Source organism: Anser brachyrhynchus (assembly GCF_964034855.1).
Source record: "Anser brachyrhynchus genome assembly, chromosome: 5".
NCBI classification, from domain to species: Eukaryota; Metazoa; Chordata; class Aves; order Anseriformes; family Anatidae; genus Anser; species Anser brachyrhynchus.
The window spans coordinates 58,972,679-58,997,966 of NC_137699.1; the positions used below are offsets into that span (position 1 = coordinate 58,972,679).

Genomic DNA, 25,288 nt, shown 5'->3' on the forward strand with positions numbered 1-25,288 from the left:
CTGCTTGGGATCGGGCCGCCAGCTCCACACACACAGTTTACTGGCACAGCATTAACGAGGCAGCACAAAAGTTATTTTTCTTAATTTTTATGATCTCAAAGCAGCACAGTTATTTTTGCTATAAAACCGTGTAGACTTCTGTCAGGTTCCTTCAAATTTTTATTCATAGAATCATACTTGCCGTGGTTGAGCATTAGTTTACCTCACAGTAAGCCAGGCATGTTTGCATTTTGCTACTGCTTTTATAAGATGTAAAGAATTCTTTTATGTGAGAATGAACTTTAATGCAAAGTGGTTGAAAGGCTGTTTTCTCTAATAAGGGGCAGTAAAACCAGGAGTTTTTTAGGAGTTGTACTCGATGATCCTTGTGGGTCCCTTTCAACTTGGGATATTCCATTAAGGTTGGAAAAGACCGCCAAGGCCATGTGGTCCAAATATACTATTATTTGAATTCCACACAGGATCTCTTGTTTTGGTTGGGATTGCTGTTAGGCTAACCAGCCACTTGTGTCATGCCTTTACACAGACATCACGAAGTGTCTCATTTCCCACTTGTTTAACCTTGTGATTTTAAGGCAGAGTACAGATATGCCTTGGTACTGGGGCAGGGAACAGAACTGCTGGGCAGCAGGGAGCAGCGGAGGTTAAGCTGAGGGAGAGGGGCTCGGCCTGGGACAGGAGGGAGGACAAACAAACAGCTCCTGGGGAAGGCCATGGGGATGAGACGACCGCGCCTCACGCTCGAGGCTGAAGTAGAGGCTGAGGCAGAGGCACGCCGCCCGCTGCCTCCCTCACCACCCCTCCCTGATTGGCTCCCCCTTCCCTTGCGGGCGGGACCGGCAGCCCACCACGACCAATCCGCGCCGCGAGCAGCTTTGGCGGGGAGCGCCCCACCCGTGCTGCCCAGAGTTGTGCGCAGGCGCCGAGGGGGGCGGTGACGCCAGGCTGCGGGCGGGCGGGCGGGGAGCCTGAGGGCGGCGGCGGCGGGCTCCCGGTGCAGCGCCTCGCGTCGCCTCGCCCCGCGCGGTGCCGGCCATGGCTGCGTGCCGCCGCCTGGCCGCGGGGCTGCGGGACCCGCAGAAGGTGGCCGCCTTCCAGCGGCTGTGCGGCGTGGAGGGGCCCTGCGGCTGGCCCGACGCGGAGCAGCGAGCCGGGGGCCGGGGGCCGGTGGCTAACGGCGGCCCCGCGAGCGGCGGGCGACGGGAGGCGGCGGCGGCGGGGGCCGGCGGCCCCCAGGGGTGGCGGCGGCGGCCGCGGCGCAACTCCCTGTCAGAGGAGGAGGAGGAGGGCTGCCAGGAGTTCTCGACCCGCAGCCGCCTCCTGTACTACCTGTTCAGCCTGGGCACGGAGCTGGGCAACGAGCTCTTCTACATCCTCTTCTTCCCCTTCTGCATCTGGAACGTGGACGCCTGGCTGGGCCGGCGGCTGGTCATCGTCTGGGTGTGGGTGATGTACGTGGGGCAGTGCACCAAGGACGTGGTCCGCTGGCCGCGGCCCGCCTCGCCGCCCGTGGTGAAGCTGGAGGTGTTCTACAGCTCCGAGTACAGCATGCCCTCCACGCACGCCATGTCGGGCACCGCCATCCCCCTGGCGCTGCTGCTGCTCAGCTACGGCCGCTGGCAGGTACCGGCCGTGCTCCCCCCCCCTACCCTGGGGTGCATGCACCCCCGGGGGGGGGTTTATGGAGGGGGAGGAAGGGGTTGGGTGGGGGTGGAATGTGAAATCCCTGCTCCTTTTGCCTGCACAATCGCTGCTTCATTTTTCTGGCATCCCGGCGAGTGCTCAGGCTGTAAGAGCAGTTGTAATGTTTCCGAGCAGTTCCAATATTTCTGTCATATTTCTGAGCAGTTCCAGTATTCCAATATTTCTGTCATATTTCTGAGCAGTTCCAGTATTCCAATATTTCTGTCATATTTCTGAGCAGTTCCAGTATTCCAGTATTTCTGTCATATTTCTGAGCAGTTCCAGTATTCCAGTATTTCTGTCATATTTCTGAGCAGTTCCAGTATTTCTGTCTTCCGAGCCTTACTCTAAGTGATTGCCTCGTCTTCTGAGCCCAAGTCTTACTGCGAGCGATCGCCTCGCTGTGCCCTAAAAATCAGCCCGAGGAACGTGCACGCCTTTCTCGAGGTTTTTCAGGTTAGCTGTTGTAAGGCTGGGTGGTTTGCATGCACACCATTTGGATAGGCAATGGAGGTTTTTGCAGGCTTTTGGTCCTCCTGACCGAGAATGGGGTGGCGAGTCAGGATCTAAAGGTTTTTTTTCTTTTTTTTTTTCTTTGAGGCACTCTGTAGCTTGAATCAATTTGCCTTTTCTCTAACTCTTGTTTTTTAGGTTAATTGCCTGTAAACTGGAGATGCTTATTTTTGCTTTGAGGAGTACATGTACTTTCAGATGGCTTTACAACTATTAACGTGCCAATAATTAGCAGGAACCGGTCTCTGAACCTTTTCAGAGCCTTCATTCAGCAAAATCTGGAGATGTGTCTATTGCACTTCGAGTCAGTGTGTGTTAAGTTGCAGTAACACAGAACATCTGGCGTATGCAGGCTGTGAGCACAGCCTTTCGGTTCGGTGCTGGCTGCTTGCGGTACGGGCAACACAACTCCAAAGAAAGCGCAACATGTATGTGGTTCTCCAAATCACTGCACCAATTCCAGCAGTAAATGGAGGAGAGCGTTTTCCAGGCAACAAACATAGGGTTTTAGCATTCTATGCATAATGTTTAACAAATTAAGCAGTAAGTCTACTTTTAAGCTGTTAATATTTACAAATTCTTATTATAATACCTGGCTATCTTAAGTCACGTGTCACCTTTGCAGAGAACCCTTTTCTTAAGCTTCATGCAGGAGATGAACCCTTATCTTCCAGTTACTATTAGCAGTCACCAGTTGTGTGCTGTCACGGCGTGACACTTTGTGGCTTTATCTTAGTATATCGAATGGGTGCCTGAAAGGAAAGAAAGAGCTGAGGGTTGGACACTGAGTGGTATTTGGCCTCTATTTATCAAAGCTTATGTATCTGTTTGTGTAAGGTGATACCATGTGCCCAAAAGAAAGCCCCTAGGGATTCATATTCTTTGCTAGGAAAATGTGAAATCCTACTCTGCCACATCTGTGCAGGCATCGGGTGTCACATTTTGTGGGTGTTCACAGAATAAATGCTTGGAGTTCTGTCACTGAGATGCTTAAGCTTAACATTGTTTTTTATGACTGACTGCAATCTGAATATTTGATTAGTATTTTTGTTAGATGTGTGGGGCTGATGTCACCTAAAGAATGAACGGGATTTTCTCCTGGCATGTAGGAAAGCTCATTTGGTAGTATCAGTCAGTTATTTTGCACACACTGTCATGTGTACAAAGGACAGCCTGGCTTGATTGCTTTTATACAACTGGCAAATTGACAAAGTATTAAATATTATTTTTTTAACTTAACCAGATTAAGTTTAGCTGCAGTCTACAGAAATATTGTGCTAATTAACCAGATGCATTTTTAATGAACGCATATTAAGAAATTATAAATATTCACTCCTAATGTTCTTCACTTAAAACCACACTTAAGAAATCGGGGAGCAAATTTAGTCTTCAGATGAATTGATTTTTGTCTATGAAACAGGTTTGAAAAACGACTTTTCTGAAACAAACTTCCACTATTTCAAAGCTTTCATTTAAAAAAACAAAAAACACCTGATTTTTAAAAATAATTTCTAGTTATTAAAGGGTAACCTGTAGAATGCTGAATATCTTTCAATATACCTCTGTAAAGGAACAAGCTTCCATTTAATGCTTCTGCTGTTCTCCATATTTCTCTTACATTGTCAGGAATTGGAATCTATATGACAACCTTTGTGTCATACTGTTCTGGAAATAAGATTTAAAAAAAGAATGAAGCAACTGACATCCTGACTTCTTGGAAAACTATTAATGATGAGAGAGTTTGTCACAGCTCTTTTATTAAACTGCAGCTATGTATCAGCAGCTCCAGGTGGTGAGATTTATACTTGTTGGCAGATATTGGGGTACAGTTTTCCTGGGTGTTTAGGTAAGCATTACTTGGACACCGATTGCAGTAAATGAGTCCACATCTTAGCATTATTTGTTCAGAATAATCATAGTGGAATGAGACTGAGTGAATTTAGGGAGATACAGCTGTAACTCTGTGCAGAGATCTACTGCTGGAGTACAGGTAACTTTAATTGAGTTTGACAATTTAAGGTTTATAATAAACCAAAGAAAGCCACTCTCTAGAAGAGATTACTCAGATGAAAAGGGAATCACTTTCCTGTATAGCTTACTTGGAGCTTGCTTTCAGTGGGTTATGACTTCCTAGTATTGTGTAATAATTTTCTATCAAATGCAGTCTGTGAGTCTTTCCCTTGAACAATCTAGAGAACAAAGAAAATCTGCGCTTAATTTTGTAGGTATGGCCCAAATTACCCATTTAAAAACAACAGTTTTGATTTCCAGTTGGTTTTCTTTTAACCTGTTGAATTAAGTTTGTGGTTTCTTATTTTTCAATGTCTGTCTAATGCTGGTACAATTCCATGCCTTTCACAAAGCATTCAGAAGGATGTGGGGCTATACATAGTAAAACTAAAATACTTGGTTATAAATGCAATTTTTCAGGAAAATTTTATCAGAGATACTGTATGTTAAAGATGGCTGTGACAAATTTTTTGTTAGAGATTTTGGACACAAGGAAAGTTCAATGCAAATGATGTGCTTCTGGATGAAAGTCAGATGTTAAGATAATTTTCATTGTAGCTAACTGTTCTGTCCCTTGTAGAATGTAATTTTTCAGTTTCACCTTGTTCAGTGAGAGCTTGCCTGAATCATTTGATTCTACTTGCATCATATGTTAAATATTTTTTTTTTCAGTTTCAGCAGGAAACACTACCTGTTTCAAAGACACTTCAGTAACCTCAAATTGCAAAGCTCAAATCAAAAACTGACCAGAATTTGAGCATTGTAGACACTAATATTTTTCTTTCCATCTTTGAAGCTCTGAAACCCTGAAATAAGAGGACGGACACTTAAGACAGTGAGGTTTCAGATCCTGATATGATGTAGGAAACACTAAACCTTTGTCACGCTGGGGAGAACCTGCTTGCTTTGAAATATTTGCAGCTCGATGCAAGTTAGCTTATACAGTGTACTGAGCAGGGAGGAAGAGGTGGTGTGAGGTGCTAATTGTTATCTGCAAAATCTCCAAAAGCCGAAGTCTGAGGCTATTGGAAACCCCCCCTTTTTTTTTTTAATTTTATGTGATGGCTTTGAACTGCTGCTCTCGAATAGACATCAACTCGTACTTGATAAGAAACACTGCTTGGGTTCGGATGGTACCCGAATGTGTCACAACCCTGCTGGTTTGTTTTCAGGGGAAAAAGGATCAGCCAGGGGGACAGAAAAGGCCCTTTTCTGCCCGATTTCCTGCAGTGCCCAGCCTGGCTCTGGCAGCAGCTGCTGGGCTGGGACAGTGACGGGTTCCGAGCCCTGCCTTAATGAGCTGAGGCTCCTGCTGTAGGCGGCAGAACAAACCTCGTTAAGTTGATACTCACTCAGCAGGAGCCCGGAGCCTTGATTGATGAGCGGCTTGCCTCTGTAACTACATTAACCAACCTCTGTGGAAAGGGCTTATCTCGGGTAGCAGTTGAAAGCATTGAATATGGCAGCATTGTCCTCCCTGTGTGCTTGCATGCCAGTGTTTTATACAGAAATCCTGTCCACAATGACTCTTTCCACTCCACTGAGGATAATGGTGACCCTAATAAGCACTGCAGCTGAACTTCCAGTAGTCATCGGTTCTGTAATCATTTCTTTGACACACCTCAAAGTATTTTCCAGTTTTCATTTACTTAATGCTCTGATTCTTCATGCTCCTAATTGTGTGTTTAATGTGGCACCGGGTCAAACACCCCTCCAGAAGTCTTTCATTTGCACCGTGACTTTTATCAACCAAAGCTGATGAATCTAATAACACGAGACGGGTTTGACAGGATCTGTATTGGGAGTTCAGAGAGTTGTGCATCATTGTGATTGTCCACTGCTAAGTTTTCCCTCTAGAATTGCCTGCCTGCTATCCCGTTTCTAAAGGGTAACTTCTGTCAGGTTCCCCTGGGCAGGGGGATTAATTAGCTGTTGGGGTTAGATGAACAGTCCCATCACAACACTGCTATAGTGGGAATTTTACAGCAAGCAAGTTGTACGCTTGTCTCATGAGTTTATTACATGGTTTGCTTAAAACAATCCAACAAAAACTCTTCTGACTTGAAAAGCGGAGAAGAAGAGGTGATCTGAAAACCCCAAATACCGCAGTCAGGAGGTCTTGAGAAAGAGCTGGGAATTTGAAGGGTCAGCATTGGCCTTGTGTAGTTGAGTTGTGAAGTCGTGTTTTCTAGGTTCTGTTAATGTTGTTAGCTTATTTGTAGGGGAAGCTGGAAAAAAATGGTGTCTTTTTTGATTCAGGTACTCTGACAAGTTTGAATTACGCTGAGCAAGCAACCTATTACAAATCCCACCGGGGAACACCAGCCTGTCCTATTGAACTGCATTGATTGGCATTCAACATTTTTCAGTTTTGCATAAGCAAATCTTTAATTTGTGTAGAGCATCTTGGGGGACTATGCAAAAACAAGTACGGTAAGGTTAGAGGCCGAGTCCTTGGTGCAGAAGGGATTCAAAGGGAATACTTTGCTTCTGAAGCCATTTTTTTTCTTGGTGGATTGCACACGTGTAAAGCGCTGCTCATACTTTGCCATAAAGTCTGTTGGTTGAGCTGAGAGAACGTCAGTTTGCAGAAAAATGTCTCTAGGTTTTGAGGGCATAAAAAGAGGAAGCTCTTGGTGATTCTTGCTGGGTGTGCCGAGGGAGGGACTGCCGTTTGTGATGGTTGCGAGGAGAAGCAGTAACAGGCTGCAGCTCCTGTTGCAACTCTTGATGTCTTTTCAGATGTGTAGCAGAAAATTAAACCTTTAGCTGCCTGAAAGGCTGGCTTTGAAATCTTTATATTGGAATTCAAAGAAGAGGCATGTATCGCTCAGATTTTTGTGCTTTTTTGTATTAAGGTTGGTCAGCAGAAAAAAGTAACTGATAAATGTAGCTCAGTGTTATTTACCCCATAGCATCTTTTGAAGAGACTTTTTTTTTACTTTATTTATTCTAAAATGACTCATAAATGGTATTTCCTTTTTTTTTTTTTAACCACCATTTTCTCCCTTTTCTTCCTTCTCCAAAAAATGATCGTTACATGCTGTGTGTTTTGTACTCAGCTGACCCAGCAGTGCCTCAGTCATCTTGTAAACATCGCTTACAGCTTTTGGACGGGCTGTTGCCCACGCACAGCCCAAGCCTCTTGGTAAAGGCACGATGCTCTGAGTTTTCCTTGGGCTCTTCCTGCTAACTGTCCCACAATAATTGTTTCAAACTTAAGCTGAACTTCTGAGTTATTACTCGATGATCTTTTCTAATCATACTACAGAATACTGAAAATGTTTGGAACCCATTGTGGATATTGAAAACTTCTCTGGTACAGAATGCACTCTAGGGGTGTAAAAGAAATGAGCATCCCGAGCGTCGAACGAATGTTCCGTTATGAAAGAAGGAATTTTCTGACCGAGGTCAAAGCTTTTCAGATGGATTGTTTCCTTATGAGCATTTCTAAACAATGGTTATGTTATTAAGACTCTTGGCATCAAGTCAGATCGAGGGGAGGGAGGAGGACAGGCACTTCAGGGAAGCGCTTGCTATGCGATCCCATTACACACTTGCAAGCTCTCTTTAGAGGATGCGGTTAAAGAAAATGGGGATTTCTCACTTAGAAACATAAGGCTTGATGATCTGTCCCTCATTTTTATGTATAAAGACCGGAATGTTTCTCTTTCAACGAAACATCAATTCAAGCATTTAAAAGGCCAAACGTCAATGACTATATCTTCCTAATCTATATGTTGCATTTCTTTATCTACGATCTCTGCATTGCTGTCAATTCCATCTGCCTCTGCTCCATTTTGTAGTGTGCTACGTGCTTACGCATATTATCAAAGATTTATTCTGACCTTTGGGGAAAAATATTTGTGCAAGCTGGTTATCAGTGATTTGATGTAATATGAAGTGTGGGTACTTCTCTCAAGGAGAAAAATACCAGGTTAATGTTGATTTTTGAGTCAACATGTGATTTTGAAGTTCAGACTGAGTACTATGTGAATATTATTGTTACGATTTTCAAATCACAAGGCTTCTTACTGTATGCCATACTGTATGCCAAAAATGCCATACACGGTTTGATAAATATTCCATATACTTCAAAACTGTTGAGATGGTGTGGAAGTGATTGAGATAGAGGTTTTTGGGGATAGTCTTAATTATATCTGACTCTAAGTGACTTGGAGTGTGGTCAAGAATGTCAATTGATGTGTCAATTCTGTTCTTAGAAGGAACGAGCTAAGAGAATGGAGGTTTTTGGGTTTTGTTTTTTTCCTACTTCTGCCAGTTGTGATCTCTAGCAACTTTTTGGAGCCTCATTCGCAGGGAGATGCGATGCTTTCCGTGTAAGAATAGTGATGACCTGGGAGAGAGGGTAGAAGTGGACTTGTCATCTTTGGTGGTTTGTGCCTCTGTGATTCTCATGTGGCATGTAAGGAACCATAGGACTAGAATTGCTGGAGTTCTGCAGTGTTGGTTTAGCCTCTTTCATTTAAGTAGAAACTGTCAGAGTGTATATTATATATACATATATTATATATGCAACTGTATAGACAAGATATGAGCTTATAACACAGAAGTAATTGATAACTATTCCCATTTACATATTTGGAAGTTACATTTTTCCAGAATAAGACCCAAAATAAGACTGAAATGAACTTTAAAAAAAATATATGGTTTTCTTCCACAAGTACTTGAGATTGGTTTATATTAAAGCTTTCACATTAATCTTTCATACCACAGCTATTTAGGGTAGAAGACATAGTAAAAGTTGTTTTTTATTTGGAGGTTCATTTGTAACCGGGAGAGAAGCTTTGTGAAGTACGGTTTCTTGCAAAGCAGAGCCGATAAATGTTAGTACTTGTAAGGCATTATGCAAGTCGGTGGCGGATGGTGTTTGGGGGATTTCACATGCCTAGGCAGTGGGAGGTTACAAATACCCACAGCCATGGTGTAACAGCCATGGTATAACCTGTGTGTGTGTATATGCAAAACAATAGCCGGGCAGTCATTTTCCAGTTGCAACAGCACTTTAACAACACTTGTTAGTACTTCAGTACTGTATTATTTTCAGACAGTGATTTGGAAATAACTTTATAGCATAAGCTTTTTTTAGGGATTACGGTGATATCCCCTGTTGGTGTTATGACTTGGCACGCTGCTGAGCAGCTGTCTTGTGAGCTGCGAAGTGTGTGGGAGTGTTAATGTGCTCCTTTAGTCACCTGGTGTGCTCATCCCTTATGCGTGAGGACAAAATTTGCAACTGCCTTATCACCTTGAGGCAGATCTTCAGCAGGCGCTACCGGTTTGGTGCTCGAGGAATTCTTGAACCCAGCGGTTGCTTTTAAGAGGCAGGAGCGAGCGCCCAGGGGAAGCAGGGATTGGTGCTGTGCCTTGTAGCAGGGCGGTGGTTCAGCTTGGTTTCTGCTTGCACCTAAGGAGGTCAGTGGGCTATGTGGCCCAGAAGCATGCCTACAGCTTTGTGATGCTCCCCAGGTGGGTTCTGGGGTTGTGGGAGGAAAACCGGAGCAGTTGGTTGCGCGGGCTGTGCTGGGAGGTGCAGACGTAACACTGGAAGGCACCGGGAGAGAGGAAGGTTAAAACCTTCTGTAGGTTAAACATTATTCCTGTGTGTTATACACAGAGATGGCTGCCTGAAGCTCCTTTGTATCAGCCTCTGAAATAGCTATCCCTTTAGATAAACTGGTAGTTGTCCAAGTGTGCCAGTTGGGAGCATGGGAGAGAAGGCTTAGCGTGGGAGCTAATCACAAAAATCTGCTTAACTGTTTGATGGTGGAATAGTATTCCCGAGCAAATTAGAATAATTGTTTCATTTTTTTTTATAGTGGACTGGAGACACTACAGCTAGGTATATTGTGCTCGTTTGGGTGAAAAGAAACTGTCTGGGCTCAGGACTTCTACTGTTATGATCATCATGCATTAAAAATAGCAAAAATCAGAACGTGCCTAATGCTGCAAGCACACTTGTGGGCAGGTCATATGAACTCTGTCCCAGTCAGAGTAATTTGTGCTTCGGTTAAAAATTCTTCTGCATTTCAGATTGTGTGAATCAGTGTAAAACGTGTCATTGGCTTTTTATTTGGGACACGATAGGGAAGGTTTTGAGCTCTCGGATACAGATGCTTTGGTGCTGAGGTACTGAGCTGGTGAGTGGTCTTGGATGTTTTAATGGGCATCTGTTTGCAATAATATCTTAAAAAAAAATAGTGTGAGAGCTAAATACTCTTTCCAAAGTTTTCTTCAAAGTAGGAGTTTGTGACACAGTTTCATTCTTCCCCAAACACCTCTCCCTTGAAAGTTCCTAACTGAGAGCAATCGCTTCGTTTCCAGAACTGGAATGAATTTCTGACTTTTCCCTGGGGTTCGTAGTTGCCTGCCCAGGACTCCTCACGCATGCCTTTTCCTTCGTACTCCTTTTTAGGCTCTTGCTGTTCAGTTGCTCCAACATCTTCTCCCCCACAATCCAAACTTATCCCAGCATCATTAGCTGCTACAGCCTGCTGATCCTGGCATTTCATTAATCTTCCTGTCAAAGCTCCAGCTTCTGAGCTCATTCCTTCATCGTTTCAGTTAAAAATAAATTATTAGGAATGTGATTTTATTCAGTTACAGTTTCTAGACAATTGCTGTAGCAGAAACATATTGCTCCATGAATTAGTGTAAAGCCAGATGCAACGCAGTTGTGAGCTGGGCACTTAGAACAGATTTTAATGTGAATTCTGTTTTTCCTGTGAAATGGAAGATTCCTGATTTTCTGAGAGAGTTTTTCTTTTTGGTTTGTCGTATTAACATGATCCTGGAGATGAGAATTCAAAGAATAATGGAATAATACAGAAGGCTGGTAATACTTTCTCAGACCTTTTGTTGAAAGACTGATTTAGAAGCTTGTAAATCCGTTAAATGGCCATCACAAAGGATGACTTTCTCCAAGTAATTTAAATATCTTTTTCTCTAATGTGGTGGATGTTCTGCCTTCCAGCTTGCCCATAAAAGCAGCAAGGGAAAAGGCAAGAAAATTGCCTGTAATTCGCAAGTTTTCTTTTATTCTGAGATTCAAGTATATCCAGACTACTTGTTTAAATTGCAAATAATAAAAAGTTTATCTTGGTATCATTGCTTTTGTGTAGGAAGTGAAACAATTTTGGAAATGTCATTTTTTGTCTTGTGACTTCTTCTATAGAACTAATGCATATTTTTTAAAACTGAAAAAGGAAGTTGTATCCTGTCTTGTACAACATCTTGCAATACAGTAGTGGGGAAGTATTTCTTATCGTGGTGTAAGATGTGAAGTTAGTACAGCATATTTTATCCAAAAACCTATGAAAGTTAGCAGAAAGTGTAGAAACTTAGTATATGATGAGCAAAGTAAATTGTTCTTTCCCAGTGAAGGGTCCTAGTAATAACTTCTACCAAAAGGTGTTGGAAACAATTATATGATGTTTTTGATAAATTTCTCATACCAGCCACGTTAATTAATAAGGCTTTATAGAGATCAAAGAGGATTACTATTCTAGGAGTTTCACACTGACGCTCAGAGACTTGAGTCAAGGATTGCAGAACCTCTAAAAGTCTGTAGAAAATTGAACTCATCAGTAAATTATTATGAGTTGTGTTTTCCCTCGCCCCCCCCAGGAGAAAGGTAGGACTGCTAGATTCTGCCCGGACAGCTCTTGACAGTACTAACGTGTTACGTAACTGCTTCACCCAGAGTAAACTGTTCCAGAGCTCATAACACAAGGATTGACCCTCGCTATGTTCCCTACTTAGGGTACCATAGCACAGCAAGACTATTAGAGATCCATCCACTTGTTACTGCTTTGTCTGGAAGAAAAATGGAAATAACGGCCTGAAATTCGTATAGCCTGAATGCAAAGGAAGAGGACAAGAAAAAAATGAAAAAGTTTGACTTCATAAAGTTTTGACTTTATAAAAAGCAGACTTACTGATAAGCTTGGGAAGGCTAGGGCAAGAAAAAGGGTAAGCAGAAGTTGCATTAATTGGTTTTTGCTAAGTTCTTTTTGTGGGGTTAACCATGGAATTTTTATAGTGATTTTTTTCTTCAAATTCTAATACAATCTTTCATTTTTTTTCCTACCAGTACCCCCTTATATTTGGACTGATCCTTGCATTCTGCTGGTGTTTATTGGTTTGCTGTAGTCGAATTTATATGGGAATGCATTCAATTTTGGTAAGATATCCTAAACTTTTATTTCAACTATTTCTGTTAATTTCTGGTTTCATAAACTTCCATCACTTGATTTTTATTTTTTTTACAGTACAATAATTGTATCTAGCTTTATTTATTTTAAAATATGCTGTAATATAAAGTACAGGATAGATACACAGGTTGTGTAGGGTACATACAGAAACAGAATACTTGTATTTCCTTAGCAGAGAGCATACACTACAATGTGATCTGCAATGTGTACTTGCTTTTTCTAGGCTATCCTTACCATGCAGCAATCATGTATTAACAGGAATGAAGCAGCCAGACCCATTTAGCTCTATTTCTTGGCTTCCCCTAAAATAACTGGGTACTTGACTTCCAAAATTTGGGTCAATTTTCTAGCAGGTTTGTGTTACTTCGTCTCTGTAACTGTTATGTGCTAAACTTGGGATCAATACAAATAATGATGTTAGTACCCAGATGCAGTACCTGGGTAGCTGATTTGCTGATTTCTGTACAAGGTCTTCTGGGTGACAGTACTGCTCAACAGTCTCAGAATCTGTCATAAGAAGTGACAGCTAAATGAAACAAAAATGTAAACAAATGCATTATCAAGATTTACAGTAATGTGTACTTCTTAAATCTTAATCTTAAAGATTCTGAAGTCTTTTTAGAAAACTGTCGATATATGGTTGCAGTATTTTAAGATTGCATTTGCTCTTGTTGCGTGGAATAAAGAAAGGTATGTTGAGCTATATTGAAGTGGTCTCCAGTGATGTTTTACAAAAAAGGCAGTGTCACTGAAGGTTCTTCTTTTCCACAGGGAAAGTGAGAACTGCATCATTCATTACAGCATCTTAAATGAGTTCAAACATAGTAATTTAAACTTCGATTATGAATGTGGAGCCATAGGAACTCCTACAAGCATCCAAAAAATTGAGGGAGAACAACCTTGGAAAGTTTTTTATTTTTTTCCTGCAAACTAACACATGCTTGGATTTTTTTCACTGTCAAATTCATTCAGGCTTGTTTGTATTGTGAGCATGATGTGGTGTGACAGACCAAAGCAGACTGAGTTTGTTCTGTTAACTTGGTGTTACATGCGCACCTGTAGCTCACTCAAAATGAGGTGCGTTGCTTGAAGCACATTTGGAACAAATCTGAAATCTCTCCTGCAGGAAGAGACAAACCTCAGAATCTAGCAAATTTCTTGAAGTATTGGGGGAATGTCAGAGATTTATTTAATTGTTTTGAGCAGCCTGGTCTAGTGGGATGTGACCTTGCTGAGGGCAGGGGGAATGGAATTAGATGATCTTTAAGGCCACTTACAATCCAAAGCATTCTGTGATTCATTGTTCTGAAAGTTTGTATATCAAAGGTTTGCATTTTCCCATGAAGTACTCTGTGCATCTGTCTAGGAAGGTATTCCTTCAAGCTGATCACTAAAAACATCTCTCCTCACATGTTAAAGATAAATTGTATGCGTTGGGTTAACAGAATTCTTAAAGCATTGATACAGTAGCTAAAAGTGCATGTCAAGCTTCTGTTAATTTACGCTCCATCAGTCTTAGTGCAGAATTGGGTGATTAAGGTTACAAAGTGTAAACTGCCTTTTCTTCAACAGGGCAGAAGTAATTTTGCAGGGTAAGGGAGTGGCTGTTAATGTCCACTCAGGTTTCATGTCAGCTACTCCAAGCATGTGCTAGTGTTTTACTTACTAACGTTTCAAAATAAGCAAATAACAAAGTTGTCATCGTTGAAAAACAGAATTACCTATTAAAAAGGATTAAAAAATACACATGTGGATGCATGCAATATAAACATGGGAAAAACAAGAACACTACAAAATAGTGATCTGAAATGTAAGGCCACTGCTATGGATGGCTAGAAAAGTTTTTGAAGATCACTTTCTAAAAGGAGAAGAGCTACCAAAGTGATAAACTTGGTAATGAGCAATTAAATTGGTGGATGAAGGAAGTGTAAAAGGTGCATGTGAAAATCACAGGATGGTTTGGGTTGGCAGAGACCTTACAGCCCATTTAATCCCAGTCCCTGCCATGGGCAGGGACCCCTCCTGCCAGCCCAGGCTGCCCCCAGCCCCATCCAGCCTGGCCTTGGGCACTGACAGGGATGGGGCAGCCACATCCCTGTGGATGAAAATAAGGCAGCTGGAGAAAAGCTGAGGGATTTATTTGCATTAGTGATCAGGAGGCTTCCCGAGTCAGAACCATTTGAATGGAAGGCAATTGGGATGAACTGTTGCTTTAGCTGACAACAGATAATGTCTTAGAACCAAGTCATAGAAGAAATAGCTGTGCATCACACAGATGGGTTATTCAGAGCTCTCGAATCTCGGTAGCATTTGAGTGAATGCCATTAATTTTGTTACCTATTATATAAATGAACCATCCTGCCTGAGTCTGGGGGGGAAGGTGGTAAATACAGCAGGAGGCTGTTGTGATCAGTTTTGAAATGAACAAGTCTGACTTTCGTATGAGTTAAATTGCATGAGAACTTTTATTAGGTATTTAATTAGTGGAAGTGAATAAAGATAAATTCAAGACAGAACAATACAAATATTGCTGATGGAAGTCACACCTGGCTCATGGAGAAGTTGATGTTCATGTGAATGAAGGTGATCTGCTCTGTAGTGCTTGGATTTCTAAAAAGCCTTCAACAAACTTCTTAAAGGTGACAACACTTGTAAATAGTCTACAACTGAGTGATTAATTAGCAGTGGGTTGAAACTTAATGATAAACTGAAAAATTATTAGAGAAACCTCTTCATTAAGAACAGACACTTTTAAAAAATGATAATAAAACCAAACTTCAGGTGTGAAGACACAGAAGTTCCCCTCTGCCTCCTCTGCTTAAATCGCTGCACCCCTGGAACCAGTTCTGTTTTTTCAGTGTTGTTTGTTCTGAAGCTGGAGTTGTGTGGAGTCTCAGCTGCCCTAATGCCTAGCTGCAGCAGTCCTCTGCTGCCTCACCAGTTTTTGCTGCCAACCCTCTTTGTGTTGGCCCCAGGCACTTAGGTCCAGTATGGAGCTTTTCAGCAAACTTAAGTTGGCAGAAGCCATTTAGCTGGGCTGGCTTTGTACTGGCTGTAGGCAGGAATGCCCCAGTCCTGGATAAAGGCCATTGTAGCCACCGAATAGGTAGGTCTACAGTGTCATTTGATCATGATGCAGATGTTCTATTCATAGTTGACCAAATATAATTCATTACCTTACCCTTAACATAAAGAAAAAAGAAGTCTTGTGCAGTGAATGTGAAAATGTGAAAACATGGGAATTTGCAAGTAGATTTTAGCACAGAGCAGCTAGGTTTGTCTCCATGTTACTGTAACTTATTTTTTGAAATAGTTATTACGCTGAAAACATCTTTCTCTCTCCTCACAGGATGTTATTGCTGGATTTCTGTATGCTATTCTCATCCTGATTGTCTTCCATCCAGTTGTGGACCTGATCGATAACTTCAATTTAACTTACAAGTATGCACCTTTAATTATCATCAGTCTCCACTTAGCCCTGGGCATCTTCTCTTTTACTCTGGACACCTGGAGCACATCGCGAGGAGACACGGCTCAGATACTGGGCTGTGGTGCCGGAGTAGCCTGTGGCTCTCACGTGAACTACCTGATGGGCATAGACCTAGATCCTCCTCCCGACACGCTTCCTTTATCTCTTTCCTCTCTCACTGTGACTGTGTTTGGAAAAGCCATACTGCGGTTGTTGATTGGAGTAATAATCCTGCTACTAACAAAAGTAGCGATGAAAAAAGCTACTATTCCCCTGGCATGTAAAATATTTCGCATACCGCTTGATGATGTGCGGAAAGCAAGACAGCGCATGGAAGTCGAGCTTCCCTATCGCTATATTACATATGGAATGGTTGGCTTCTCCCTTGTGTTCGTTGTTCCTTGCCTCTTCAGTTTTATGGGTCTTTCTTGATGCGGATTGATCACTTGAAAAAGGAAGAAGAGAGCTAGTTGCTGTCTGAAGAGGTGCACTAGTTTGCTAAGGGAAGGCCAGTGAGCTTGGCTTTCGGCAGTCTTCACTTTAACAGCAGTACCTAGCAGGCAAAGCATTTAAAGGACATTGCACGTCTCTGGTGTGGTATGGGGCTAGGGGTCAAGTACAGTTCCTGAGAAGTGCTGAACTCTGTAAATGCTATGTCTGGCCTTATTGCTGTAACAAAGTCTGCGTGTTTGTGTGCGGGACGCGGTGAATGTACCTGGGATGTCTGTCATACTGTACCTGTATACACCGATGTTTCAACAGGTACGTCTGACAGCTAAGCAGAAAGCTCCACTCATGATTTATTTGCCATTTCATAGGAACTTATTCAAGTTGTTGGACCATACACTGCCAAATTTGTTTCCCTCAATTATCACCTGAAGTCCTGCGTCATGATATTTCAGCTAATTGGCATTTTAATGGACCAAACTTGTAATGAGGTTAAATTTTAAAAAGAAAACAAAATAAAAAAAAAAGCTCTTTTCTTCAGCCTCCCATGCAGAGTACACTGTCTGGATTGGCATTGGTGATAGACAGAGAATGTATGATTCAGGTACTGTATCTTATGGGTTAATGACTGTGCCTTGCTGTTGTTAAATTAAGAAATGCCATATATACTGTGATGTAAAAAGACTAACTTTGTTTAAAACCATACGTAATTAGGCAGATGCTTTTAAATGTTAAATTGTCCATGTTGCTGGCATGGTTCAAGTTAACCGGAACGTTCACAGCTCAGCCTGTTCGAAATCGCATAAATGAAATGGCCCAAGAATTGTGCTCTTGAGCTCAAGAGGTGGTAAATGGACCTATTTGTAGGTATTTTTAATGTGTATTGTAAGTTCCTGGAAGAGGATATATTTTTCTGGAGATTGTTTTTACAATGCAGAGATGTTCAAAATTAATTATCTAAAAATATAAACAAAAAAATACCCCATTCTATTAAGAAGTGGGCCTTGCATATGATTCCAAACTGAGAAGGACCATTGTTTTTAGAATGTGCTTAGAAAATCTTTATCCTTGGAAAAAATATGTATTTTTATTCATTAACATACTGTATTAAAGGTGGTAATCACTTTTACCCAACTTAGCTGTAAGATAATATAATGATCAAAGTAAATTTTTAAGCGTTCTGATAGGTAGATATGAGCACTCAGAAGACACTATGGTCGATGCATAAATGGCTTCTGCATATGTAGATTTTGAGTTGTTATGCACTTTTCAGCTTTTCATGATCCTTTTTTCCAGTGATGAGTATAGTATATGATGTTTGAACTGTAATTTCACATGCTTTTTTCATTTTGTCTCTTATACTGTTACCTAATATGTTACCAGGAACTGCTGTGTTACAGCAAGAGGTATCTAACTGTCTGGCCAGACAATAATTACTGTTGTTTTTGTATCAGTGCATTTTCTTTTTTTTTTCCGGAAAAAAAAAAAAAAAAACAATTTGGATAGGAAGTATAGGGAATAATATAGTTAGAATACAAAGCTTACTTTTTCTTACAAATTATTTGGAATCAAAAGTCTTTTTCTGTTGGAAATATGAGCTCCAAATTATTAATTTGTAAATTAAAAAAAAACCTTCCCATTCCTGTCTTTTCTCAAAGCGAAGTTATTGTACACTCCTATTAGATGATGTGAAAATCTGACTTTCTGATGTGCATTTGGAATTCACTGCTATGAATGTATTCAAAAGAACTGAAGTGTGTTAAACAACTCTTATAGTTGAAAAGATCTTACCTTATAGGAGAAAATCAAAAACAGAAATATGCACTGAAACAAGCTAGCTATTTTCTGTCTGTTCCTTTATTGCAGTTTTATGCTGAATGTGTAGTAAAAGATAAATTCGTTTCCAGGTTTTTGAGGGAGGGATTTCCACTGATTTGGCTTTGTGCACTAAGGTAGTTGTTGAATAAATAGCTGGGAGGAATGTACACAAAATGCCTTATGTTTAAAGCCCTGAGCAAGTGTCTGTAGTTCCAAATTACATTAGTCTGAAGTCTGATAAAAGCGATGGGATGATTTTCTCTGAAATTTAGGGCATAATAAATATCTTAGTTTTACATTTTATAGTGAAGAATGTTTAAACTATAGCACAGAAAGGATGGGTCAACAAATCTCATTTTTTAAGGTACGTATTTGATTTCTAGGAACTTCAGGTTTACAGAATTAGTGTGTTCTTAAATGTGTCTTCTCTAGCTGCGCTTGCTCTGTTGTACTATTAATGGAAAAGAAAACCTGTTGTGGAAAGTGTAGAATGGGTGGGAAAAAATAGGTAGGGCTTTCACCGGATTAAGGAAAATTGCAGTGTAGCTTGTTCTACTGTTACTCAAATATATAATATTCTATATTTTTATATATTACGTTGGGTAACTTCAAAATGTCACACGTTGTGTACCACATTTAGTCTGCAGGAAATACATATCAGAATGTTGGTTTATCCAGCACCTTTACAACCCTATTTGTAAGACTGCAACTACTTCGCTGTAGTTTACGTGAATAACTTTTACTATTCTATTTTCATGTTTTATAAAGGACTTGGCTCAAGAGGGCAGTTTAGCACAAAGTATCATGCAATGTGAATTACTGTTACAGTGTAAAGAATTGTAAAAATACAAAAATTAAAAAAAAGATATATTTATTTTAATAAATGTTTGGTTAATAAGATTTCTCCAAATCAGTCATAACAAAACACGTAAAACTAGAGCACTTTTTCCCTAAGCTATTGCTAGAGTTGGACATGAAAAAATGTTTCCAGTGTGAGCTGCTGCCAAATTATTTATAACTAAATTTAACATAGCTTTAAAAATGTAGTTAAATGTCTTTTCAGAAGGATAACACACTTGAAACCTCTCGTGAAGTGGTGCAAAAACATTATTCATGTCACAGTGAACTTTCTTAATTGCAGTTCATAAAGTCCTGAAGGTAGAAATACCAGATTATTGAAGCAGATAGGGATACGCACTTACTACAAAAAGATACGAGATAAATTTGTTTTATGTAATTACTGTGTGAAATACAAAACTGAAAATAACATTAGCATAGAATGTAATTTGGCAATAAGTTCTGTTTTCCAAGAGGCTGAAGAGACAGGAATTTAGTCTTAGACTGCCTTAAGCCATGAGACAAACTTTTTTCCTGACCTGGCCCTCAAATAGACAAACATAGGCGTTGCATCTTGGGTTAAGTTCTGCAGCCTAGTCTTACGAAAAAAGTTTCGTGTTTACAATAAAACTCTTGCTTTTGCTTCCCATTCTGTGAACTGGGGTTGAAGCATCTTTCTTTCATGTCATCACCCGTGAAGCCCTTCAGCCTCTGATCACGTTTGCCTTATTACTTATCTTGCAAATTTAAAAAAGAAAATCAAGGTAATTTGGCAAACCAAAGGGAGATATCTTTTTTAAGAAACTTACTTAGAAACTTTTTTCTTAAGCTTACATACAGCTTTTCTCGGGGTGGGGGGACAGACACCAACTAAAAGATGCATTTCTTTAAAAATGGTATCTTTAAATGTGATATGTAGTTTTGTTTTCTACCAGAACAGTGTTAGATTGTCTGGATTTTAAAAGCTGGCATATTTTCCTTTGCTACTCGATTTTTACTATGCTTTCACTGTGTTTTTTACACATTTCTTGCTTATTTCCTGGGGAGTGTCCTGAGCTTCTTGTAAGCAATTGCTACTTATGTGAAGATTGTTGGTTTGAACTTGTAAATACTTAAGGGCTGTTAGTGGCTGTTAGCTGCTCAAATGCATAAAACAAACCTTGCATGCTGTAAGTAAATACATCTGCTGTGTTAAAAGTTGCTTCTATTTCAGCGTTTGCTTTCTCAGTACAAAAGAAGGGAGACTGACATGCAATATATAAAATATTTAATACTTCAAGTGTATGAGGGGGGTATTGCTGTCTAACCCCCACTAACTTTGCTGGGAGTTCTGCACCTAGTTCTTTATTTCATTGAGAGTGAACCCTGAAGGTCGTGTCCACAGTCTGGTGTGCATCCATGAAACAGTGTGCATTAAGTGACTTACTTTGTAAGGGACTGTTCTTTTTAAAATCACTTGGCCCAGTTTATACAGGACTTTTAAAGGGCTTACCTTGGAAGATGTTTCTTAGTCGCTGGAACTGCTTGTAGATTTGCAGCAGTTGATTGATACTTTTTCCTCTGTACCATAGTGGTGCTGAATAACAAGATCACTGAATGCTAGTAGATGAAATGTTGGCAGGAGAGTTAATTCTTGGGGGGATTAATTTTCTGTAATTGTTTGCGCTGTTTTCCTTAGATGTAGAATGTTTCTGGGTTATACAATTTACTGCTATATTCTACAAATGACTTTGAGGAAACTTTGACTTTTTATGTGGGAGGAATTGTCATTGAATGACTTCATGCCAGGACTTTATTCTAGTGTAAAGCTTAAGTGGTATTTTTGTTTCTGCAAAAAATATACAAGCCTATTTAAAATTTACTGTAAATACTGTCTTTGTCAAATGGATTAGTTGGGTCACTAAGTTGTTTTCTTTCTGTAATACTTTGTGAAACGAGGGCAAACAAAACTTAATTTGGAAGCAAAGAAAGGCATCATGGTAGAGAGGATATTGCTTTTTAGGTGTTCTCTAATTCTAACTGCATGCTGGAGTTGAATCAAATTTTCTATGCATTACAAAATGTGTTTTGTGCTTAGTTCTGCACCTGAAATAATTTGCATATTAGTAAGTGTCCATTTAACAGAATGAAGGGGTACAGAGGAGAATACTGCTACCTTAAAGTGATTGGTAAGTGTAAATAATATGCCCTATCAATCTAGACTAAACTTTGTGACTAAATTAGTCACTGAGCTTTTTCTGACAAATTTATTTTGTTTGCAAGTCAAGGCTGATATGCCAGAAATGAAAATGAGTTTTAAGACAGACATTTAAAATACCGTAACTGAAAAGGAGAATTCAGTAACCGGTAGCTTTAAAAGTAAGAGCAAAGACTGAGGGGGATTTTGTATTAAACTTAATGCACTTAAAATTATGCCAAAATTTGGCCTATACTTGATTTATATGAAATCTGTAATACAATATAGATACACATATATATAAAATAGTGCATATTGCTGTTTAGTTTTTTTAAAAAATATATGCATATATTTTTCTTGTTACTGCATTCCCTGTTAAAAGCAAATATCCATAAAATATAAAAAAGCTTTGTATTAGGTAAGGCTATATGTTGATAGTATTTTGGGAAATAGTGCAGTTGTAACCCCCCAGTCTCTCAACCTCTTGGAGAACTTTTATTTTAAACAAAACAAAAAAAATGCTTTCAAGTGCAAGGCCTGATTTTGGTTGAGGATCATATAGTGGTTGCTGTATAATAGGATACAACTGATGTGTAAAAGTTAATACATTAGAATGTTTTTGTTATTGTTAACGACTTTTGTATTTGTACACTTTCTGCGGTTGTCAACTAATATTTAAACTTGTATTTACTGGTAAGTGAAGTATCTAACTTCATCTGCAATGAGCGTAATAAACTACTGTTGGATTCAAATGTCTTCCCTTGTCTTTATTCCTTCCAGTGCTGAGGAGCATGTGGTTGGATTCATATCATGAATGTGAAACAATGACCACAAGAAAACTTGCATCATGTTATTACAGCAATAATTGTTAGAACAATATTGTCTCTTAAGATCTGGGTTTAGATGCAAAAATTCAGGAAAAAGAATGAAGAAATATCAAAATGTCTTGAATTTGGGGCTGCTTAGTTTCATATTGTTCATACTGTATATAAAGATTTAAGTTGCACCTTTCCATAACTTTTTCTACTTGTTGAACACTGATAAATCAATATAGAAACATGTTCTTATTCTTAGTGACAAAAAATCTGCTTTCCATGAGAGTTCCTGTTGCATGGAGGAAGAAAAACCTTCACAAGTTTTGAAACTACTGAAGTTTGGGTTTCCAGTGGGTATCTGATGGGTACTTTGACTCAGGCTGCAGTTGTAGCTTAATGAGATAGCTGAGTTCTTATTTAAAATCAGAATCCGCGTAGAAAACAACTACGAGTTTGTATCCTGTTGGCCCACCTTCCGGTAACTTGCCTTGCTAATATGTTTTGAGAAGCAGCCAGCTGTGGGTATTTTTTAATAGACTAGTAGTGAATACCTACAGCTTCTCATAGAATGCGTGTAGGCAGCATGTTAGCATGAGCTTTGATTCCATAGTAAACAAATCTAATTTCAGAATAGTGTTAATTTCTAATACTTAATTTTGCTTTACTGTGGTTCCAAGACGTTTTAACTGCTATGTAATACATAAACACTGTAAAATATTGGTTCGTTTTAATATTTCTATAACTATCTCTAGCCTCAAGCTTCTTGAAGAAGAGCAGAAAAAAGTTGGCTGGCATAAGTCTTGCTTCGTATCTTCCTGCAGTTGTACAATACCAAATGAGGAAGTATTACAGAACACCCTAGCATAGGGGAGAACTGAGACTCGAGAGGAAGTAGTTATGCTATTTCAAGCCCATTTATTGAGGGCTGTACAGGATTCCTCCTTGCTGTGCTAATTGCAAGGATTTACGTGGAGTTAGCGTACAGGATTCTACTTCTTATGTAAGGTAAGAACTTCTATGACAATCATTTCTCCTGCAACTCGAAGAGATGGTTGTGGTTGTCGACCTATTAAGGCCTTTTTGTCCTCTTAGAGCTGTCAAAATTTAGATAACCAGGTTGTTAATTCCGTGGACCACAAAAATGTTCGATCTGTTGGTTATTAGTTTGTTCTAGTTAATTGTTATAACAGATAACATGCTTTTTTTCTCAGCATCTTCAAAATGATCTTAAAAAAAACTCCAAAGGATAACCCCCCCCCCCCCCAAAAAAAAAAAAAACCAAACCGCCTATAGTGTGAAAACCTCACCTGCTCTGGGTGACACTGCTTGAGCACAAGGGTTGGACCAGATGGCCTCCAGAGGTCCCTTCCAACCCCAACCATTCTGTGATGCTGTGAGATGTAGATCAGCTGCAATTGTATGTTGCGTTCCTTGCTCTTTCTGTGAGACTGTAAGATCACAAGAGTGGTGCGAATACAGGAAAAATAGATAAACTACATCAGTACAAATTATCTTTAATAGTCCCTTGATGTAAGTTTAACTGTGATTTGCATATAGATTGTCTAATCTGATCTGACTTTTTTGCTTGCTAATTAGTTTGTGGAAATTGTCATTTTGTTTTAAAGCTAAGTTCCTCGCTAAATGTGTAAACCTACAGTACATTTGGAATTGTCCCTTTTTCTCCATCTTACATATTGCAATGTGTAGTGTAAGTTTATGCAAATGACTTACTCTGACCTTTATTCTGAACTTTTCTGAATTGCATGGCAAATACTTAATTTACAGATTGTTTTAGGTACAGCATGAAGAAGCCCTACACGTGGCTGGTACGCTTGGCTTCTCTTACCTCCAATATTCTGGTACCGCTCCCACCCACCCCTACCTTCTGGGACTAATATTCTCTTCTCCTATCTGCACAATTGTTGAAGGTGGATCATATCCTAGAGAAATATTTTTTTAACTATATAAAACATTTTTTAGGTTTGGGGAAGGTTTATAATTTTACTAATAGTTTTGTTTTCTTAATGTATATTGCAGAAATTTGTATGAGAGTCAAACATTTCTTAATCTCAGGAAAAAAAACCCTTTATGCTGCCACAAAATCCGTGAGAGGCTGCTGTTCAAATAAACACTTCATAATGAAATTCAGAGAAGCTTAAACAACAGTAAACTCCTCACAGAAACAAGTTTCTCTTGGATGTTACCCTAAACGTGTTATCTCAGCATTACTAATGCATTTTGTTCTACTCCAGAAACCCCTAAAAGTTAGATAGAAAGCTGACAGAAAACAGCAATTTTACAGTAGGTGAAATTAGCTGCAGCTGGAGTCCGATCCACCTTTCATGGGTGGGAAAGTAATAATTTCCTCATTCTGTTTAAGTGGTCACTAGCCTCCCAACAAAGCATTTTTCTTCCCTCTCACGAACACCTCCTACTTCTCATCTACTTTTCTACTTTTTCTCTTCAAGTAGCTCCAAAGACCAGCGACCTACCAAGCTTTTACAGTCTTACTTTATGCCTGGTGATACACTGTGGCACGTGTCCTTCAACTTGCACTGGAGAGCCTTCATGTGCTAAACTGATTTCCTTCACGTGGTCATCCTCCACATAGGTGGGTATCTTAATTACATCTTAAACTCCGTGGCTGGTCTGAGATGCGCAGAGTAAGACTGTAGATGAGAAATAGCAAGAAAGTATGTCACTAGAGCATTGTAGAAGGAAACAGGAGAAAAAAAATGTGTAGCCAAGGTAATATGTTGGCATATGGGAGAGAAAAAGGATTTGGGAATGGGTGAGGGGAAGGACAAAAGGGATTAGCAAGCATTGGGAAGTAGGCTGAAGAAAATATTGAGAGTTGTGAACAAGATGAGCTGTATATGCTTTGTCATTTTCATAACAATGTTGTGGTTAGGAACAAGATAAATTCCATCTTGATAGTCTTAGTAACTTTTGAAGTTGTGTACGTGTTTTTTTGATGTTCTCTTGGTTTTGCTTCTTTTCCTAGATGACATGCAGTTACATCTGGTTATACTTTGAAGAGGGACTAGTTAGTCTCATGAAGTTGAATATTGGGGAGCTATTTTGGCTTAGAAATTGTGATCATATGGTAGCTATAGAACAGTCCATTGTTTGTGCTAATACTAGTGTGGTTTGATTCCAGGTAGCCTCAGATTTGTTTATAGACAGATTAAGCAAAGTGTTCCCAGAATTTTCTTAAAAAAAAAAAAAAAAGTTTTTTTCCCCTTATATTTGTGAGGCTAATTGGATTTCATAGCAAGCATTTGAA

The 25,288-nt window shown here is 39.9% G+C and overlaps 1 protein-coding gene across 1 annotated transcript; it reads left to right on the plus strand.

Annotated features, from left to right (window-relative positions):
- Window positions 1-904: 904 nt before the first annotated feature.
- Window positions 905-21,939, plus strand: SGPP1 (sphingosine-1-phosphate phosphatase 1). The gene is made up of 3 exons (XM_080594036.1): window positions 905-1,623; window positions 12,320-12,409; window positions 15,790-21,939. The coding sequence occupies exons 1-3, from the start codon at window positions 1,036-1,038 to the stop codon at window positions 16,339-16,341; spliced, it is 1,230 nt and encodes a 409-aa protein (XP_080450162.1). The 5' UTR covers window positions 905-1,035; the 3' UTR covers window positions 16,342-21,939.
- The last annotated feature ends 3,349 nt before the right edge of the window (window positions 21,940-25,288 follow it).